Genomic DNA, 18,547 nt, shown 5'->3' on the forward strand with positions numbered 1-18,547 from the left:
CCACCCTAAGATTAACCCAGAGAAGAACGATAACCCCAAACTCCTTTTCTCCTCCTGAATTTCCCAGCATCACAGATGTCAAGTCTTCAGCCAATTCGATTCACTCCACATAATATCAAGAAATGACAGAAGGGACTGGATCCTGAAAAGGGCAATGGGCTCTGACAATATTCCAGCAATAGTACTGAATTATTATGCTCCAGTTTTTGCTGCACCGCTAGCCAAGCTGTTCCATTACAGCTATAACACTGACATCTACCCGGTGATATGGAAAATTGCCCAGATATGTCCTGTACAAAAAAAGCAGAACAAATCCAAATGGCAAATTACCACCCCATCAGTGTACTCTTGGACATCAGCAAAGTGATGGAAGAAGTCATCAACACTTCTATCAAGTGGATCTTAGCAATAACCGGCTCACTGATGCTCAGTTTGAGTTCCACCAGAGTCACTTAGCTCCTGATCTCATTAGTGTTTTGGTTCAAACTCAAGAGGTGATTTAAGAGTGACTGTATTTGACTGAGTGTGGCATCAAGGAGCTCCTGCAAAACTGGAGTCAATGGGAATCAGGGGAAAACTCTGCTAATGGGGTCAACCTGGCACAAAGGAAGACGGTTGTGGTTGCTGGAGGTCAATCATCCAGATCTAGGATATCACTGCAAGTATTCCAGGATAGTGCCCTACACCCAATCATCTTCAGCTGCTTCTCCAATGATCTGCACTCCATCATAAGATCAGAAATAGGTATGTTTGCTGATGATTACAAAATGTTCAGCGCCATTCACAACTCCTCAGATACTAAAGCAGTCCATGTAGGGTGGCACGATGGCACAGAGGTTAGCACTGCTGCCTCGCAGCGCCAGGGACCCAGGTTTAATTCCGGCCTTCGGTGACTGTCTGTGTGCAGTTTGCATATTCTCCCTGAGAGAGATTTCTCTGGGTGCTCCAGTTTCCTCCCACAGTCCAAAGATGTGCATTGGCTATGGTACATTGTCCCTTAGTATCCCAAGATGTGTAGGTTGGGGGAATTAACGGGGCAAATACGTAGGGCTATGGGGATAGGGCCTGGGTGGAATGATCTGTTGGAAAATTGGTGCAGACTCGACGGGTTGAATGGCCTTCTGCAGTGTAGGGATTCTATTATTCTAAGTCCAAATGCAGCAAGACCTGGACAATTTCCAGGCTTATGCTGACAAACGGCAAGTAACATTCATGCCACACAAGTGCCAGGCAATGACAATCACCAACAGCACCCCTTGACATTAAATGAGATTACCATTGCTGCATTTCCCCCCCACTATCAACATTCTGCGGGTGACCGTTCACCAGAAAAACAACTGGACGAGCCAGATAAATGCTGTGGCTATCAAAGCAAAGTAACTCACTTCCTCACTCCCCAAAGCCTATCCACTGTCTACAAGGCACAAGTCAGGAGTGTGATGGAATACTCTCCACTTGTCTGGATGAGTGCAGCTCCAACAACACTCAAGAAGCTTGACACAATCCAGGACGAAGTCGCCTATTTGTTTGGCTTCACAATCATTCACTCCCTTCACCACCGACACACCAGTAGAAGCAGTGTGTACCATCTATAAGATACACTTCAGGAACTCACCAAAGCTCCTTAGGCAGCACCTTCCAAACCAACAACCACTACCATCTAGAAGGACAAGGCAGCAGACACAATGGAAGAGCACCACCTGAAAGTTCCCTGCCAAGCTACACCCCATCCTGACTTGGAATGATATCACCGTTCCTTGACTGTCACCAGGTCAAACTCTTGGAACTCCATCCCTAACAGCACTGTGGGTGAATCTATATGCAGCAGTTCAAGGAGGCAGCTCACCACCACCTTGCCAAGGGCATTTAGGGATGGGCAATAAATTCTGGCTGAGCCTTCGGTATTCATAGGGTAAATGAATTTGAAAAACATATCTTTCAGAAGGCTGCATTGATGGAGTAAGATGAAGAGGATTGGAAGGAGGCTCATGTTAATGATAAATACTTGCATGGACATATTGGGCCAAATGTGCTGTTACTATGTTGTAAATGTTTTACAATCCTGTGTGCTTTCATCACAGTGCATGATCCCTCTTGTCTTCCAGTAACTCTCTGTACCCTTCAGTGACCAAACACACCATTCTCTCCAAAACCTTGCCACTGCTGCCAAGAGCTGTGGGACTGCCCTTCTCTTTCTGCACTTATATCTATCTATGATATGGAGATGCCGGCGTTGGACTGGAGTGAGCACAGTAAGAAGTCTCACAATACCAGGTTAAAGTCCAACAGGTTTATTTGGTATCACGAGCTTTTGGAGTGCTGCTCCTTCCTCAGGTGAGTTCCAAATAAACCTGTTGGACTTTAACCTGGTGTTGTAAGACTTCTTACTATATCTATCTGATCTCAGATGGAGATTTGTTTTAGCAACAGTTTCTGATTTTCACTTCGGCAATGGCTCCTCCAGAGTCTCCCGGTAAATGATATTTGGCCCCCTCCTTTTTTTTCATCTACTGTCTGACAACATCGACAGACACTGTACGCCGACATAGTAAAACTCCACCTTTTTTGACCCCTCCAGTGCTATGTACTCTCAGAATACAGCCACAAAATGCACATGTGCAGTGCTGGTTTTCCAGTGCTATGGCTGTCATTTTGCCTCCAGATTGGCATCTACAGCTTGCACTTTGGCTTTGATAAGACCATTAGCGTGCACATGGAGTGTCCATTAGCAGTATGCAGAGTAGGCAGATTGTGACATGGAACAGTGTGTAACACTGATATTTTGCCAACAATGTTATTTTAAATCTCAAGCGAACAATATTCTAGCTATCACCTTCTCTTAACTTTGCAATGCTGAATAAGCTATCAGTAGCCGGAAGGAACACCCAGCAGTGCTCTCTAAAGAAACATCAACCCACATTTAGATTCACTCCTGAGAGCTCTTGTTGCAGTCGTAGGCGTGTTTGGTGAGTTCTGCAGTCTTTTAAAGGTGCTGAGTTCTACGAAGAGAGGTGTGGCACGTGCTGAAGGTATTTGTCCTGACTTCAAGCATTCTGCACAAATCACTTGCTCCAGTAAGTTCGGCTGACCGCATGAAAGGGAGAATAAGCAGAGTTGACAAAGAGCAGGACAAGCTTGTTAAAGAGGGAGGAGGAGGAAAGGAATTCGGGCATCCAGCAGGAAGCCATATCCTGCCAGTGTTCATCAAGCAAAACTCCTACCTCAAGCTCTGCAAGTAATACTGCATTAGACATCACCGCTTCATTAAGGAGGTCCACAGCCTCAGTACAGGGCAAGGTCAGCACTGCCAGTGGCTGTAAAAGCAACTGTGACGATGAACCTCTATGTGTATGGCTCCTTCTAGGCCGGAGCAGGCAATATGGGCAACATTTTTCAGTTTGTCATTCTGCTGCATGAGGGATGTTAGTGAGTTGTATATTTGAACAGGTGCCGGAGTGTGGCGACTGGGGGATTTTCACAGTAACTTCATTGCAGTGTTAATATAAGCCTACTCGTGACACTAATACATAAATTTTAAAACTTTATTCCAACAGAGCTGAATACATTTCATTCTCTCTCGCTAGAGAAAAGTGAAGATTGTACTTCTCCCCCTGTGCATGTTGCATGCCAACTCTGAGATGTACCACAACTAGAAAGGGTTCTGCTTCCTCAGTGTGCAGTTGCAGGCATATACAGGTATCATGCAGGCCAATGCCCAGTACCATCAGCACTTGGGCCAGCATGAGAAATCAAGAAGGTGGCTATTGGGCAACAATGACCTTTAATGACCACATGGCTCATGACTCCAACATGTAACCCATGCACATGTGGGGAGTATGCATTGAACAAAAGCAAAGCTGCCACATGAAATATAATGGAGCAGATCACTGAGGTGCTTGAACACTTTTTTTTAACCTGGACAGTTCTGAAGGAGTCTGAAGTACTCAGCAGAGGACTTTTCAAGATTTGTCAAGGTCTGCTGCATGCTAAACAATCGCACCACCATGAGGTCACAGTCCTTATCGCCAGGTATGTATAAGCAACAAAGGAAGAGGGGAAGGGGAAAAGGGGACTACCACATGCCCTTACGACTGCAATACGAGCGAATACATCCTTAATTCTCCATTTACCAACAGATCCACAACTTACCATCCCCTCTGTTAATGACCATCACCGCCCCACCTTGACCACAATGCTAAAAGATGCTGATCATTAGTTGAAAACTTTTCAGCTGTTTTCAAATCATTTAGAAAAAAACAACTCATAAATGCTGCTATTGCCTGAGGGAAATGCACTTTTGCAGAGAGAAAAAACATTTTTGTGTAAATAATTATTCCTTTTGAATTTTGTGGTATTAACAAAATAAAGCAAAAATGCTTTAATCAGCCTTCTCTCTGTTAACTGTTTCATTTTCTTACATGAAATAAATAAACTGCATCATAAGCCCTCGTTAATCATTTCCTTATTAAAGTTTTAGCTTAACAATCCATCTTCCCTTCACATGCAGGCAATTGTAGGCAGAGCTATCATTGGTTATTCTATTGAGAACAAGCCAATTCCAATCCCAGGTTTTTGAGAGAAGCCGAGGGTTCTGAGTAAAAACTTTAATGAAGGTACTCAAATACAATTTTATAGACAAATTTAACCACATTATTGCAAAATATGTATTTTTAGATTTTGATGTTAGGGATGTTTTTTGAGCCCTGGATTTCAAAATTTGTTTAAAAAAAGTGGAAAAATGCTTTGTTGAAAAGATTTGAGCAAGTTCATTGGTTTAGGTTTTGTTTTTTAAAGTTTAAATTTATTTATTAGTCATAAGTAAACTTACATTAACACTGTAATGAAGTTATTGTGAAAATCCCCCAGTCGCCATACTCTGGCACCTGTTCAGATATACTGAGGAAGAATTTAGCATGGCCAATATACCTAACCAGCACGTCTTTCGGACTGTGGGAGGAAACTGAAGCACCCAGGGGAAACCCACGCAGACACACAGAGAACGTGCAGCCTCAGCACAGACAGTGACCCAAGCCGGGAAGCAAACCCAGGTCCCTGGCGCTGTGAGGCAGCAGTGCTAACCACTGTGCCACCATGCCACCCATATTGTCTGGGTTTAATATTCTTAAGAGTGACTTAATATTGATTTCTTGAAAGCATCTGAAAACATTTATGTATGATTTGATTGGTTTAGTTTTTTTGCCCTTTTATGAATATCAAAGTTCAGGCAGCCTATTGGGGGAAACCTGATTATGAGAAAGTCTGTTTCTCAAGCATGATGTTCAAAATCTGACACAGGAAATATGAAGGGAAATGTACACCATCTTTCCATTTCTTTAACATGATTACAATCCCCACCACTTGCAACATGTCCATGTTTATCAAAGGCAGTCACCTATATCAGGCAAATGACTAAGCAGTACTATAGAAGTTGATTATAAAGACACCTGTTTCTCACATATTAGGCATGCAACTATTTCTGGCAAAATTAAGGTATCAAGCAACTTCAAATCAGCTATTTGCAGTCCTTAAATTCCACTGATTCCCCCATGTTGCAGAAGGCAGTTGCTATGTGGAGATTTCAGTTGTTCAACATCAAGCTTGTTTTTAAAAAATATGCGGGCTGCATAAATGTTTGGTTTTACCATCCACTATGTATAGCGGCCAAATTGTGTTCACACCTGAAGGACATGAAACAGTTAACCTTTATGCACAGAAAGAATGAGTAAACTGAAACCCTGACTGATAATCAGTTTGGAGAACGTTAACAATTGTACAATGCCATAAGTTAATGGCAATTATGAATCACCATTAGTTCCTGGTAACAATGGGAGAAACATTAGCATCGGAACAGTGCTAAAACCCATCACCGTGAGGGAAATCGCGGAGAAGATAAGAAATTGTCTTTTGACCTCACAGCTTTGCAATCAGGAGATTGAAAGACCAAGATAAGGAACAATGAAAGACCAGGTGATCCAACAGGATGCTAACTGAATCTAAGCCTGAGGCCCGGAGTGTGATAACATCATTGGGCAATATTAAAGGACAACACTGAAGTATGGGCAATGCAGTCAGGAGAAGAATGATGGGAATCAGTCATCTCCAGATCCAGACCTACTATCAACACCAGTTGTATGCAGTGGGTGATTATAAGTTTCAGTCAAGTGATAAAGAGAGCTGTAGCAGGGTTTTGTTGGTTTAATAAACAAACGAGTTTAAGGTTGAGCCAAAACCCGTTTGTCATGTGTATTTTGTTCTTGTAATTCTGGCATCCAAGAATCACTGTAAGGAGGAAGAGAATGGAACCCCTTTCACACCAGTGGGGACAGTGCGAACTAAACTCCCATGGTGCTACTCAATTTTAGTCAAGGAATATATACAAGGACATGTAATGCAGAACGCATTATTCTGCTACCGTAAGCTACAAGTGTTTCTTTGAGATAACAATGTTTAATTAATGTTAAGTTAATCCACATCAGTTTGAGTAAAGGTTGATTTTATTAATCAAAGAAATCAGGTGCAAGACGGAGTACAGGAAAGAACGGTGCAATGACATAAAAACATAAGAAATAGGAGCAGGAGTCGGCCATCTAGCCCCTCGGGCCTGCCCCGCCATTCAACAAGATCATGGCTGATCTGAGGCGAATCAGTTCCACTTACCCGCCTGCTCCCCATATCCCTTAATTCCCTTATCGATCAGAAATCTATCTACCCATGATTTAAACATATTCAACGAGGTAGCCTCCACCACTTCAATGGGCAGAGAATTCCAGAGATTCACTACCCTCTGAGAGAAGAAGTTCCCCCTCAACTCTGTTCTGAACCGGCCCCCACTTATTTTGAGGCTGTGCCCTCTAGTTCTGGTTTCCCTTCTAAGTGGAAAGAATCTCTCTACCTCTACCCTATCCAGTCCCTTCATTATCTTATATGCCTCTATAAGATCATCCCTCAGCCTTCTAAACTCCAACGAGTACAGACCCAATCTGTTCAATCTCTCCTCATAAGCTACACCCCTCATCTCCGGTATCAACCTGGTGAACCTTCTCTGCACTCCCTCCAAGGCCAATATATCCTTTCGCAAATAAGGGGACCAATACTGCACACAGTATTCCAGTTGCGGCCTCACCAGCGCCTTGTATAGTTGCAGCAAGACCTCCCTGCTTTTATATTCTATCCCCCTCGCGATAAAGGCCAACATTCCATTCGCCTTCTTGATCACCTGCTGCACCTGCAGACTGAGTTTTTGCGATTCGTGCACAAGGACCCCCAGATCCCTCTGCACAGTAGCATGATGTAATTTTTCTCCATTTAAATAATATTCCAATTTACTATTATTTCTTCCAAAGTGAATAACCTCACATTTGCCAACATTATATTCCATCTGCCAGATCCTCGCCCACTCGCTCAGCCTATCCAATCTCTCTGTAGACTTTCCGCATCCTCCACGCAATTCGCTTTCCCACTCATCTTCGTGTCATCAGCAAACTTTGATACCCTACACTCAGTCCCCTCCTCCAGATCATCTATGTAAATGGTAAACAGTTGAGGCCCCAGCACCGATCCCTGCGGCACGCCACTGGTCACCAACTGCCAACCAGAAAAGCACCCATTTATTCCAACTCTCTGCTTCCTGTTAGATAGCCAATCCCCAATCCACGCCAACACCTTACCCCCAACTCCGTGTACCCCAATCTTCTGCAGCAATCTTTTGTGAGGCACCTTATCGAATGCCTTCTGGAAATCTAAAAACACCACATCCACCGGTTCCCCTCTGTCAACCACGCTAGTCACATCTTCATAAAAATCCAGTAAATTTGTCAAACACGACTTTCCCTTCAGGAATCCATGCTGCGTCTGCTTGATTGAACCATTCTTATCCAGGTGCTCTGCTATTTCCTCTTTAATGATGGACTCCAGCATCTTCCCAACTACGGACGTTAAGCTAACCGGTCTGTAGTTACCCGCCTTTTGTCTACTTCCTTTTTTAAACAGTAGTGTAACAGTAGCTGTTTTCCAATCAGCCGGCACTACCCCAGAGTCCAGCGAATTTTGATAAATAACTACTAACGCATCTGCTATTACCTCAGCCATTTCTTTCAGTACCCTGGGATGCATTCCATCCGGGCCCGGGGACTTGTCTACCTTCAGTTCCATTAGTCTACCAAGCACTACCACTTTAGTAACAGTAATTGTATTAAGGACCTCACCTCCCACCAACTCTCGATCTCTAATATTCGGTAAACTATTTGTGTCTTCCACTGTGAAGACCGACACAAAGAACTTATTTAAAGTCTCAGCCATTTCCTCGTTTTCCACTATTAAATCCCCCCTCTCGTCCTCCAAGGGTCCAACATTCACTCTAGCCACTCTATTCCTTTTTATATATTTGTAAAAACTTTTACTATCATTTTTTACATTTCGAGCTAGTTTAGTTTCATAATCTATCTTTCCTTTCTTAATTGCTTTCTTGGTCATTCTTTGTTGTTTTTTAAAGCTTTTCCAATCCACTAATTCTCCACTCTTTTTGGCCACTCTGTACGCATCTGTTTTTATTTTAATACTCTCCTTTATTTCCTTCGTATTTCCTTCCTTCCTATGACAATAATCTCTCCCTCATTGTCAGTAAAACGAAGGAGATAGTCATCGACTTCAGGAAGTGTCGTGGAGGACATGCCCTATCTACATCAACAGGGATGAAGTGGAGATGGTCGTAAGCTTCAGGTTTCTAGGTGTTCAGGTCACCAACAACCTGTCCTGGACCCTCCATGCCGATGCTACAGTCAAGAAAGCTCACGAAGGCCTCTACTTTCTCAGAAGGCTAAGGAAATTTGGCATGTCCACTGCGACTCTCACTAATTTTTACAGATACACCATAGAAAGCATCCTTTCCAGATGCAGCACAGCTTGGTATCGCCGCTGCTCTGACCAAGACCGCAAGAAACTACAAAGAGTTGTGAACGTAGCCCAGTCCATCTTGCAAACCAGCCTCCCATCCATTGACTCTGTCTACACTTCTCATTGTCTTGTGAAAGTAGCCAGCATAATCAAGGATCCCATGCACCCCGGACATACTTTCTTCCATCGGGAAAAAGATACAAAGGCCTGAAAACACATACCAACTGTCTTAAGAGCAGCTTCTTCCCTGCTGCCATCAGACATTTGAATGTCCCTGGCACATATTATGATCTTTCTCCTCACCCTATCAGTAACTGCAATACTATATTTTGCACCTTATCCTTTCCTTCTCCCTTTTATGCTCTATGAATAGTATGTTTTGTCTGTATAGCTCGCAAGAAACAATACTTTTCAATGTATCCCTGTGATGCTAATGTATCTTTAAGAAGCTTTTTTCAAAAATCATACACTCTGTAGTTGTAAGCAAACTTTTTCAGTTTGTTTTTCTCATTGTTGCCGGGTTGTCTACGAGTATCTTTTTATTGCTGCTTAAAAGGGGTTTGTTTCATTTTTACTGGGATGTTTATGACTAATTGTTAGGAGAAAAATTGATTAGCAGGTCAGGTGATGGGAGTTTTTTTTCATTTTCAGTTTAGCTGCAGGTTTGAGTTTTAGTATTAGAATTAAAGTTTTAGTATTAAACCTGTGAAAAGGCTCTTTTATCTATTGGATTGGTTTGATTGGAGCACATTAGGTATATTTGTTAATGGTTATACATTATAATAGTTGCTCTGTTTCTTGTTTGTAATTGATAAAAGTTCTTGCTAATTTTCTTACTATACATGTTAACTATATTCTTAAATAAACTTTGTTTGATAAAAGCTTCCTGGTGGGTCATTTGAAGTGAAACATCTCATGCTTATCCTGGCCAAATTCAAGAGGCAAAACATATGATCCAAGTGGGCTCCATAAAACACTTTAGAGTTTCTGACCTGAACCATAACAATCCCAATGCATGTGTCAATAATAAATCAATTCAATTTTATGTTGAAGGATCAATTAGCAGTTTGCAAACAATATGCCTTTTCACATGAACGAACATTTACACTTCCTGAAACTTACTATTTAGAATGAGTATCCCTCTCCATTCAGATTCTCTGCTGCCGTCATTTACATGAAACATCAGTGAATTTACATAGCGAAGAGCCTTGGTACAAATTTGGAGTTACCCAACCACAGGCTGGGCTGCAAGTACCTTTTAAATTCCAATCCCAGGTTAGTCTAAATGGGAGGAGGAGCCTATTAACAGGTCTCTGTGGCATAGTGGAAATGCACCTTTTCAAAAAAAACAAATAAATATCTATATTTATAATTTCCTTCCATGTAAGTAATTCTATGAATAATAAGTATCTTTCCTCTTAAGTGTGATACCACACCAACCACCAGCCTAGAAATTCAACACAGGAGAAAGCTACATAAATTTTGTACAATGTACAAGACATCAAAATAACTTTTGTTTAAAAAAAAGCAATATGGTCAAAACTTCAGAAATCTGATCTATTTCTGAAAATGTCAAGGCCTGGTCCTAACCACAAAAAATGTACACGTTCTTTTCAAGCATTCTTACCTCTGCTCTGTATTAAAAAGTGCAAATACGTATTTGCTGGACATGAAGCTTTTCTCCACATCTCGAATTTTCAGATTATCTAATGGGAGCATGTACTTTTTCTCTTTTTCCTACAGAAGAAAAAACAAAAAAAATAAAAAAAATTGTATTAGGTGCTGACAGGGTAAATAAACTGCTACAGTGTATATCTGTATATACTCACTGTTTAAAAGACAGCATTCCCCATTTATTTCTTATGAAAATGAGGATAATTCTTCATAAGTAGTGGTGTATTCAATGGTCAAATGCAGCTTTCACTTAGCTTGTTGGGAGTTTAGTTGGTTTCATCTTGTCCCAGTGAACCTGGTCCTGGCCTCCTCTGTGCCCACTCATTACTCACAGCCTAGCGTTCCAACTAAATTCAACTGCCTGCTTACTTGCCTATTCTCACCTTCCTTATGCTGAGCAAATGCTTTTGGTTTTCTCAAAAGGTAACTTGCCGTCATTGTTCCCTGTAGATAATGCGCAGCCTGTTCTGCCTTTTATTACCAATCTGAAATTAGTGAAGGCATGTGGCCTATATGCATATAAATATAGTATACATTTCAGCAGACCATTTATTTAAATTGCTTTTTTTGAGCACCTTATTCATCACTGCCAATGTTTAACCAAGTCAAGTCTATAAACTGTTTTAATCAGACTGGAAATTGAAAACATAATGCAGCACTTAAAAACATAATTTTGCACTTTATTACTTCATATTTACTGCTATGTATCCAAAGTCATTTATTTTAAAACTGTGTAGAGTTCAGCATTATTTACCGAGCAACAGTTCAGTGAACCAATATATAATTTTATGTCTGTCCCTATTGGTATTTGTGAGTGTGCCCAATGTTAATGTCTTTCTCAATTTATCCTGAGTCTGCATCCAGACAACATGCCTCCTTTAGGGTTGAATCTTTCTGCTGTCTGTAGTTATCATGATGAAACCCATGAACCATATTCATCAGATGTTCACATAACCTGGGGAGTTGGGTCTGAGGCTGGTTGGGGGTGGGGGGAGAGTACAAAAGGAAATTCAGCGAGTAAAAGGCAACTTTTTAAAGACCTCTCTCAAGCAATGATGCAACAGTGTACAATTAGCAAGATTTTAATTTTAGGGCAAAAATAAAAATTTAGGATTTGAAATGCAAGTCATTTGAACATCCAATAGTCGTTAGTCATAAATGGACAGGACGCACTGCAGCAACTCAACAATGCTTTTTCATCTGCATTTTCCAAACAGATGACCTCTACCACCTAGAATGACAAGGGCAGTGGGCGCACAGCAATTTACAAGAGCCCCTCAAAATCACACAATATCTGGACTTGGAAATATATTACTGTTTCTTCAAAGCGGCTGGGTCAAAATCCTAGAACTCGCTCTTCTCTAACAGTTAGTTCAAAATATAGTTTTTGAAACTTGCATTTGTATAGTGGCTTACCAAAACCTCAATAAAATTACTTTACACCAATCAAGTGTTGAAGAGGATAAAGAGGAGGGGGGAGGAAGAGGAAGAATTGATATACCACTGTCAACATGGAATAATATCTCAAAGCACTTCACATAGGAGAAAGGAAAAACTGACTCCAAGCTGGGTATGGAAATATTAGGAGGGAAGATCACAAGGTTGGTTTTATGGTGTGTCCTAAAAAAGGATAGGGGAGTGGGGAAGGATGTAAGATTTCAAAATTGTACAATCTAAACCACAAAACTATAAATTGGTTTGGGAGGGAATTAGTTAGGGGGTAGGAAACAGAAAGTATGTACTCAAACTGGCAGAATGTGACTAATGGTGCTCGAAAGGATATCAGCTTTTCACGATATTTGTGAACAGGTGGATGAAAGAATAGAGAATGATCTATCCGAGTTTTATAATGGCATCAAGTTGAGTGACACAGTAAATAGTGTAACTGAGAGCAGAACGTTGGAAAGAGATTGGGTATGTGGGCAAAACTGTGGCAGATGGAGTTCAATGCGGGGATGTATGAGGTTATCCATTTTTCTCCCAAGAAAGATAGATCAGAGAATTTTCTAAATGGTGATCAGCTCGGAACCATGGAGAGGCAATGCAATTTAGGGGTCCATGTACTGAAATCACCATAAGCTAGTGTACAAGCACGAAAAATATTTAAAATAATGTCGACCTTTATCTTATGGGTGCAATACAATGAAGCGCAAATTATTTTCCAGTTCTATAAAGCTCAGATCAGACCTCATTTAAATTGTTGGGCACTGCACCTCAGTAATGATGGATCAGTGATCAAGTACGTACATGTTGACCAGAATGATACCAGGGCTAAAGCTGTTAAATTATGAAAACAGGTTGCACAAACTATGCTGGTATTACCTCAAGTATCAAAGATCTAATTGAGGCATTTAAGACGATTAAGACAGAAAGGGTAGCAAAAAATTATTTCTTCAAATTCAGAACAAGAGGCCATAAACTAGAGTTCAGGGAAGATGTCAGGAAGCATTTCTTTGTCAAAACTGTAGTGGAGTTAAGTTACAGATCAGCCATAATCAAATTGAATGATATAAGTTTTGTGGGGCCATTCCTGTTCCCATAGACTGAAAGCACACCCAGAATTGCAGAGTGAATGGTGTGGTGGTAAGGATGTGTATGTGACTCTGGGAATGGAAAGACCAGAGGAGATAGTCAAGGTGGAGAAGGTTAAAGGTATAGGGACAGATTTAAACACAAGTATGATCAATTTAAATTTAAAATGTTGGAAGGCTGAGCTCCAATATCAGTTCACGAGGAAAGGACTGATGGGCAAGTGGAATTGTGCTGCAGATGAGGTATAGGCTTACAAATGTGAACATACAATTTAGGAGCAGTGCAGTCATTATTTTGGAGGCAGCACAATAGCCAACTGCTGTACAGGAAGATCCCACAAACAGAAAACAAATGAATGGCCAGAAAATCTTTTTTGTTATTAACTGAAGGAGGAAATTTGGTCAGGGCATTGGCAGAACTCCCATATCTTCTTCAAATAGTGCCGTGGAGCCACTTGCATCCATCCACATGCCAGAAAGGACCTCACACTGAGGTATTAGCAAATTAAGTGCAAATAATCAAAAAAGGTCTGCCGGCTTTTATACTGAGAGGACCAGAACAAAAGTAGGTAGTAGTGATGCTACATCTCTATAAAGCCCTGTTTAGATTGCATCTGGAGTACTGTAATTCTGGGCTTTATATCTTAGGAAGGATATAACGGCTTTAGAAACATTGCAACCCAGATTTACCGGAATTAAACCTGGACTCAAAGGATTAAATTATATGGAGCAATTACACAATTTCAGGTGGAATTCCTTGGGATTCTGAAGGATAAGAGGTAATTTAACTGAGTTCAAGAAATTAGGGAAACTGAAATGGTAGGTAGAGAATATATTTCCACTGATTGGGTACCGAGGACATAGGCCTCGCGCTAACTATTGGGCTATCAGGAATTAAGTTTGGAAACATTTCTACATGCAAAGGGTGATAAATGTTAAGAACCCTCTTCTGAAAACAGCAATTGATGTTAGAGCAGATGTTATTTTATACCCAAGGTTGATAGATTTTTGTTAACAAAGGGACATAGAGCAAAGATTGGTCACAGATCAGCCACAATCTCAATAGAAAGCAGAGCATTTTGAGGGTCTAAGTGGCCTACACCTGTTCCTACATTACTACCTGCACACATTGACAGAAGCCCTCAATTTCACAGGTCAGGCATGACAGCCACAACTGAGTTTATAAAAATAAATTAAATAATTTTTGATCTGTCAGTTTTGTAATTCAAGGACTACCTATGGTCAATGAGATGCCACCACAAGTGGTAGAGTTAATGTATTAAAGTTATGAAGAAAAGCTCTTTATTTGACATCCAAACTGGATGGCTCATCATACGATAATAATCCAAGAAACTGAAAAAACATGATTTGCAACAGACCATTAAGAAAATACGAAAAAGGTAAAAACTAATTCAAGGCAGTGCTACATAGACAACACTGATTGCCCAGGGAGGAGACATCACTATGCACTGCAATCTGCACAGAATTCCTTATTAATAATATTGAAGAAACCCATGCAAGTTGTAACTTCCTGGAGCCTTGTCTGCTGCTGGAGAATTGATGTAGTCTATGTGGCAGCACTACATGTATGAATCATAGAATCTTTAGTCCTACATCTTTTGGAGTCCTTTAATTATTAAAATATGATTATTGAAACAAATTCAACGAATGTTAAATTCTGTCCTGATAAATTTAGAACCAAATTCTGAACCATGTCACAGTTGCATGTACTCTTGTTGACAACAGTCAAATTCAACACTTAAGTTTCCTAAATTCTTTATTTGCAAATCTACATTATTGCCTACATAAAAATGAATCATTTATGGCCTTTCACAGCATGATGCTTTTGATCCTAGATATTGATCGTTACTAAACGTTGAAGCAAGAATCTGCCGTCTCATGTTGTCATTAAACTGTATTTACTTATTATCTGACAGAATTGCCCACAAGCTTCATTCAGTTAATTACTGGTTTGTATGGTATGGCTTAATACTGATAAAACTTTATTTTGAATCCTAATGAAATGATTCTGTGCTAAAACCCTCATTAAAATGCCAGCATCATTGAGGTTATAAGGCAACTGGATTTGCATCATTCGCTTTTGAGATTCAGCAGTATGTCCAGTGCATCAAATGTATACATTCACGGGCTTCAATTTTGTAAATACCAGTAATACAAAATAAATCTGTTCAATACAATTTTTAGTTCATTACCTGAAACAAAATGAACTAATTACAAACATCTCATTTATCAAATGATCTAATTTCCTTTAAGTTTCCCCATTTTAACATTTAATACTATAATATATTAAAACACTTGCACTTACAGAGCACCTTTCACAACCTCAGGACATCCCAAGGCACTTCACAGCCAATGAAGTACTTTTAGAAGTGTCGCCACTGCTGTAATGCAGTCAATTTTGGCACAGCATGGTACCACACACAGCAATGTGATAATAGCCAGATAATTTTTTAATAGATTGAGGGATAAATGCTGACCAGTATGGTCCCATCTGATGTTACTACTGGACACTCAGGTCTCAGAATCGAACCCTGGCTCAAGAGACAGGGGGGGAATTTTCCCATCCTGCTTGCCACGGGAATTGTAGTGGGCAGAGGGCGGACCCATGCAAAGATCCGTTGACCTCAGGTGGGATTTTCTGGTTCTAGGGCGAGCACGGCCGGAAAATCTTGCTCAGTAACTTAGTTTCTGTTTAGAGATGTGGATGAACAGTGTCATAGGACTACCAATTAACTTTCAACAAAAGAATCAAGCATTTCAAACATGTAAAGATTGACCATAATATAATATTCCTTCAGCCCATCTACATCTTCACAGATATACACAGATTTTAAGGATAATACATGTTAAAAATATACCTTATACTATAATATTCTCAGCAAGTATACAGTCCATGTAAACTAACAGGCCAACTGTGGTCAGACATGCCACATTATCAAAATCAAATGGCAGATGGCACCCAATAGAACTTATGTAGATTTCTCATCACATCCCCCCAGATGCTTGTCCTGATGTGGGCCAATTGGTCTCACTGGAACTCTGACTTCCACACACGTGTTTCGAAACTCCACTCTTGAAGAACCCACTTTAAGATTTTCTCCCACACAAGGCTCTCTCTCAAATGCCTTCATCAAGGATCCACTTCCGTATTTCCAATTCTCCTTTCATTATTCCTTTGCCTTGGATTGCCACATGCATTCAAGCTTCCACACAACCTCTCAGGTACCCCAGCCATGCCAATCGAACAACATTGTTTCACAGGCTGTATTCAGATGTCACCAACCTTAGGATCAGTTCAGATGTCTGGTTTCATACTAGCCAGCTTCACCAGCTCTGCATCTTTCAGCTCTGTCTTTAACTGGGAGTCTCTCACTGGTCCTTTCTTTAACTTCAGTGAACAATACCTTTGTCAGATTCAGTTCTTTGTCCCTTTGATTTCAGTCTTCTTGTGGCTCCTCTTTTTATTCCCTGGTTTCTAGAACTGCTATTTAGCTTCTGGGATTTCCTTTCTGCCCCTTAATTTGTCCTGCCTCTCCGCTGCCAGTTTCTGAGAGAGTTGCTTTCTTCTCCTTGAGAATCATAGAATCCCTACAGTGCAGAAGGAGGCCATTTGGTTCCAACTGAACCATAGGTGCTTATGCTTTTCAGTATAATCTCCTGGTTGCTAAGTAACTGCCTTTTTTTTAAAAGCTTGTTTGTTTTCACGTATTAAACCTTTAATTACAAGCAGGCACAGTTTGAAATGAAACCAAAACCCAGACATGCAGGCACCTTTGTTTAACATGAAGCTCACTAAAGTTTTAACTCTTTCTTACACAGAAACACAAAATTAAACTTACTTAAAGCTACACATAGTTTCTGACACCAAAAGATACAAATATAGATTACTTCAAACTTCCTGACACCTGCTCTTTTTCAATATATGTCCACGAAAGTGGGCAGATGAGGCTTTGATTTAACATCCAAAAGATGCAGCACTCATTCTGGACTGCACTGGAGCATCAGTCTAGAAATTGTTCTCAAGTTACTGGAGTGGGATTTGAACCAACCTTCTGACTCAGGGTGGAATTTTCCATTCTGTAGTATCTTCTGCTGGTCAGCTCATTAATCATGCTTCAGCAAGGAGTTTGTCAAATCTAGTGGTGGTCGGGATTCACTGACCCCACCATTACCTCATGAAGTTGAAAGTCCTGGTGTAATATTTAAACAGCACCCGGACAGGCATCCACTCACTGCAGGCCATGTGTTGTGATGGAAAGGAGAATTAACATTCTGCACTACGGGTCAGCTAAATCTCCTTGGAGATCCTCCTTTAGGCCCACTAGGAAAGGCGGGAGATCCTCTTTCCAAGGGATGAGAGCAGGGGGTCCTTCCATCTGACCACACAAGCCTAGAATGAGGTTGTCGGGAAGGTTTGCGCCACTGCCACACAGAAAGGGCCTGGCCTGCAGTACTTCAAACTGATGAATGATCTTCTCCACTCACACACTGTAGCTGAAACTTCAACTCATTGCACACTCACACTTTCATAAGGGCATTAGGCAATCTAAGGCAAGAGTGTCACACATAATCAGCAGATGGGACATTAACACTCAGTGTGTCAGTGACTTTAAGCTCACCATCTCATGTAAGCTCCTGTACAAATGGTGTCTTAATCCCTTACTGAGAAGGATTCAGCAGAAAAAACAGGCATGCATGTTGCTGAACTGCTCTTTCATCCATAGTACTCACAGTTCACCCATCTATCTAAGCATAACAAGGTTTACATATTATGAGAGAGAGAACCATGACCAGCAGGGTAACCTCAGAACTACGGACCCTGTCTGAAGAGCTGACCATTGAGCTGGCTGGTGAGGAGTGGGATCGCTCCTGTGCAGAAGGTGAGACTGGCCTCCCCCACCAAGCCAAAGGTGCATCCAGCAAATACCAGCCACACACAGACAATGAACATAAGTGATCTTAAGACATACAAGCCTGACTAGTCAATCACTAATTCTCTGTTCCAGGCACCAGTAAGAAAAGGGTGGAGAACTTACTTGAAAAGAAGACTTGAGTCTCAGCCCTCAGAAGACTGCTGAGGAGGAGGCAGGTGTATCCTTGGGGGAAAAATCCATCACTGAGTTCACCCTGCGCCCTCCACCAGTGTCGATACACGCACCTTGATGGATCCTAATTCTACAGTAGGCTCAGATTCACAATCTGGTGATCACCTCACCGACATGTCCAAAGCAGGTCTCTGACATTCGGAGGACTGCTAGAGACCAGGCTTCTGCTCAGTCTCAGTCCGATGACACCCCTGATATTTGCCCTCAGAGACATCGAATTCTCCATGGGAAGGGTGGTGGCTGTCTTGGAAACCCAGTTTCAGCAGTTTCTGTCAGATTTGTACTCGGACCTGTACACCATCACTCGACCATGGGTACGTTCCA

At 41.2% G+C, this 18,547-nt stretch overlaps 1 protein-coding gene across 4 annotated transcripts in view; it reads right to left on the reverse strand.

Moving 5' to 3' along the window:
- Positions 1–18,547, reverse strand: part of dnm3a (dynamin 3a) — a 258,801-nt gene that overhangs the window by 101,676 nt on the left and 138,578 nt on the right. For all 4 annotated transcript variants that reach the window (XR_013498526.1, XM_078218075.1, XM_078218073.1 and 1 more), the window contains one exon: positions 10,520–10,629. Coding sequence is in view for 3 of the 4 variants with exons in the window: in XM_078218075.1 (XP_078074201.1) it covers positions 10,520–10,629 (110 nt within the window). In the remaining variant the exon portion in view is untranslated. The remainder of the gene's footprint in view (positions 1–10,519; positions 10,630–18,547) is intronic.

The sequence above is a fragment of the Mustelus asterias genome, chromosome 8 (assembly GCF_964213995.1).
Source record: "Mustelus asterias chromosome 8, sMusAst1.hap1.1, whole genome shotgun sequence".
In the NCBI taxonomy this organism is placed as follows: Eukaryota; Metazoa; Chordata; class Chondrichthyes; order Carcharhiniformes; family Triakidae; genus Mustelus; species Mustelus asterias.